The sequence below is a fragment of the Penaeus monodon genome, chromosome 30, assembly GCF_015228065.2.
Source record: "Penaeus monodon isolate SGIC_2016 chromosome 30, NSTDA_Pmon_1, whole genome shotgun sequence".
NCBI lineage: Eukaryota > Metazoa > Arthropoda > Malacostraca > Decapoda > Penaeidae > Penaeus > Penaeus monodon.
This window is the reverse complement of record NC_051415.1, coordinates 23,191,475-23,193,178: the sequence shown is the minus strand read 5'-3', so window position 1 is coordinate 23,193,178 and position 1,704 is coordinate 23,191,475. Positions and strand designations below refer to the sequence as shown.

Sequence of the window (1,704 nt, the reverse complement as noted above, 5' to 3'; positions counted from 1 at the left end):
ATACCAAAAGGAAAAAAAGAAATTTCATTAAAAAATTCAGGAAATTTCATGCAACTTAATGCACAAGGCCAGAAGTTCCAACAGTGGGGCATGCAAAACCATAAGAGTATGTAATATGCAGGAAAATGTAGAAAGAGCAGACGGTTATTGCTAATGCATTGTAAATTAAGAAAAAAGTACTCTTTCCAAACTGCGTTTCATGGGTAGAACAAAAGAAGTATCTGGGATAATAAAGGTCTAGTATTGTGTAGTAGGGATGCTAACTGAATAACTTCTTAAAAATATGGAAAATAATCACAATAAAAAAACACTTACTTGCAATGCTGCTAGTTGTGATGGATCTGTGAGGACTAAGATGGATCCATTTCCTGCACTGTCAATATCCAAATTTGACAAAGTTGAACTACGGTCATCTTGTATCAAAGTGTCACCGGATGCATCCCCACTTATTAGGTTCCCAACTTCTACACTGGGCATCCTAATGCAACCATCATCCAAAGATAATTGTGCATTCAGTATCGTGCCTGGAATCATCTGTTTTAAAGAAGCAGCCATCAATAAAAATGTATGTAAAGATTTTTTTTAATATGCTAACAGCAGGCTACAAACTATATACATCATTAAAATCAAAATAGATATATAAACAAAAATAACCTTTATACCTCTTTTTTAACCATAAGTCCACCAGAAACAGGTATATGGACAGTTCTCGCACTGGATGAAGTGCTTGGGACATGACTGACAGAACTTCCTTCCTCTGTTGTAATGTCTCCTCCATCTTGCTCTTCAGTTAGCAGGCCCATGTCTATTTCCGATCCCATCCATAGTACTTGACCATCATCACTTTCAATCACATTATGGACTGTTCGCTGTATGTAAAACAATTCAAGTAATAAAATCTATTTCATTCGCTTGATGTATTCTTCAATAATGCTATAATGATGTATTCTTCAATAATTCCAAAAATATCTGGAAGCATATTTATATGGGATAATAAACATAGTTACGAGAAAAGGGAAATATTGCAAGAGTAAATTCCATCACATTCGAAAAGAAGAAGGAAGAAAAAAAAAGTTTACAGGAGGCTTTCTAATTATAAGAAAAAACCTAAAAGCACAGAAAAAAATTATGTTTTAATGAACTATTCATCCCTACAGAATCACTTAATAAAAAAGTAAGAGAAGTAATTGTCTCCCCATTACCTTATGGACTGCTAAAGTAGATAGCTGCCTATAGAATCGACCACACTGTGCACAATAATATCGCTTCTGTTGATTATGGACCATGTGGTGCTTATACAGTGAAGAATATTCAGTGAATCTCTTGCCACAATTCTGAAAATATATATTACAAAATGTGTACTCATCCAAGACAAAAGCACATATGTATCAATAACACGAAAATTGCATAAAACTGCAATACATCACTTACCTCAACAGAGCAAACATAAGGCTTTTCTCCAGTATGAATTCTGCAATGATTTCTGTAATTTGTTGCAGAGGCAAATTTTCTTCCACATCCTTCATGCTGACACTCATATGGTTTTTCTCCTACCAAAGAAACATTTAATTTAGAAAACACATCACATTTCATATTTACTGTATTTGACCAACATGCTTTAGCAGTGACATATAAGGGATCTGGAGATGGCATATTTCAAATGTCAAAAAAATCCCTCTGAAGAAGACATATTTATTTGATAAC

General features: G+C 33.9%; 1 protein-coding gene across 1 annotated transcript in view; it reads right to left on the bottom strand.

Annotated features, from left to right (window-relative positions):
* Positions 1-1,704, bottom strand: part of LOC119592644 (zinc finger protein 76-like) — a gene marked incomplete in the record, with an annotated part of 17,993 nt that overhangs the window by 4,305 nt on the left and 11,984 nt on the right. The window contains 4 exon segments of the mRNA XM_037941557.1: positions 316-534; positions 663-869; positions 1,203-1,334; positions 1,432-1,550. Coding sequence (XP_037797485.1) covers positions 316-534; positions 663-869; positions 1,203-1,334; positions 1,432-1,550 — 677 coding nt within the window.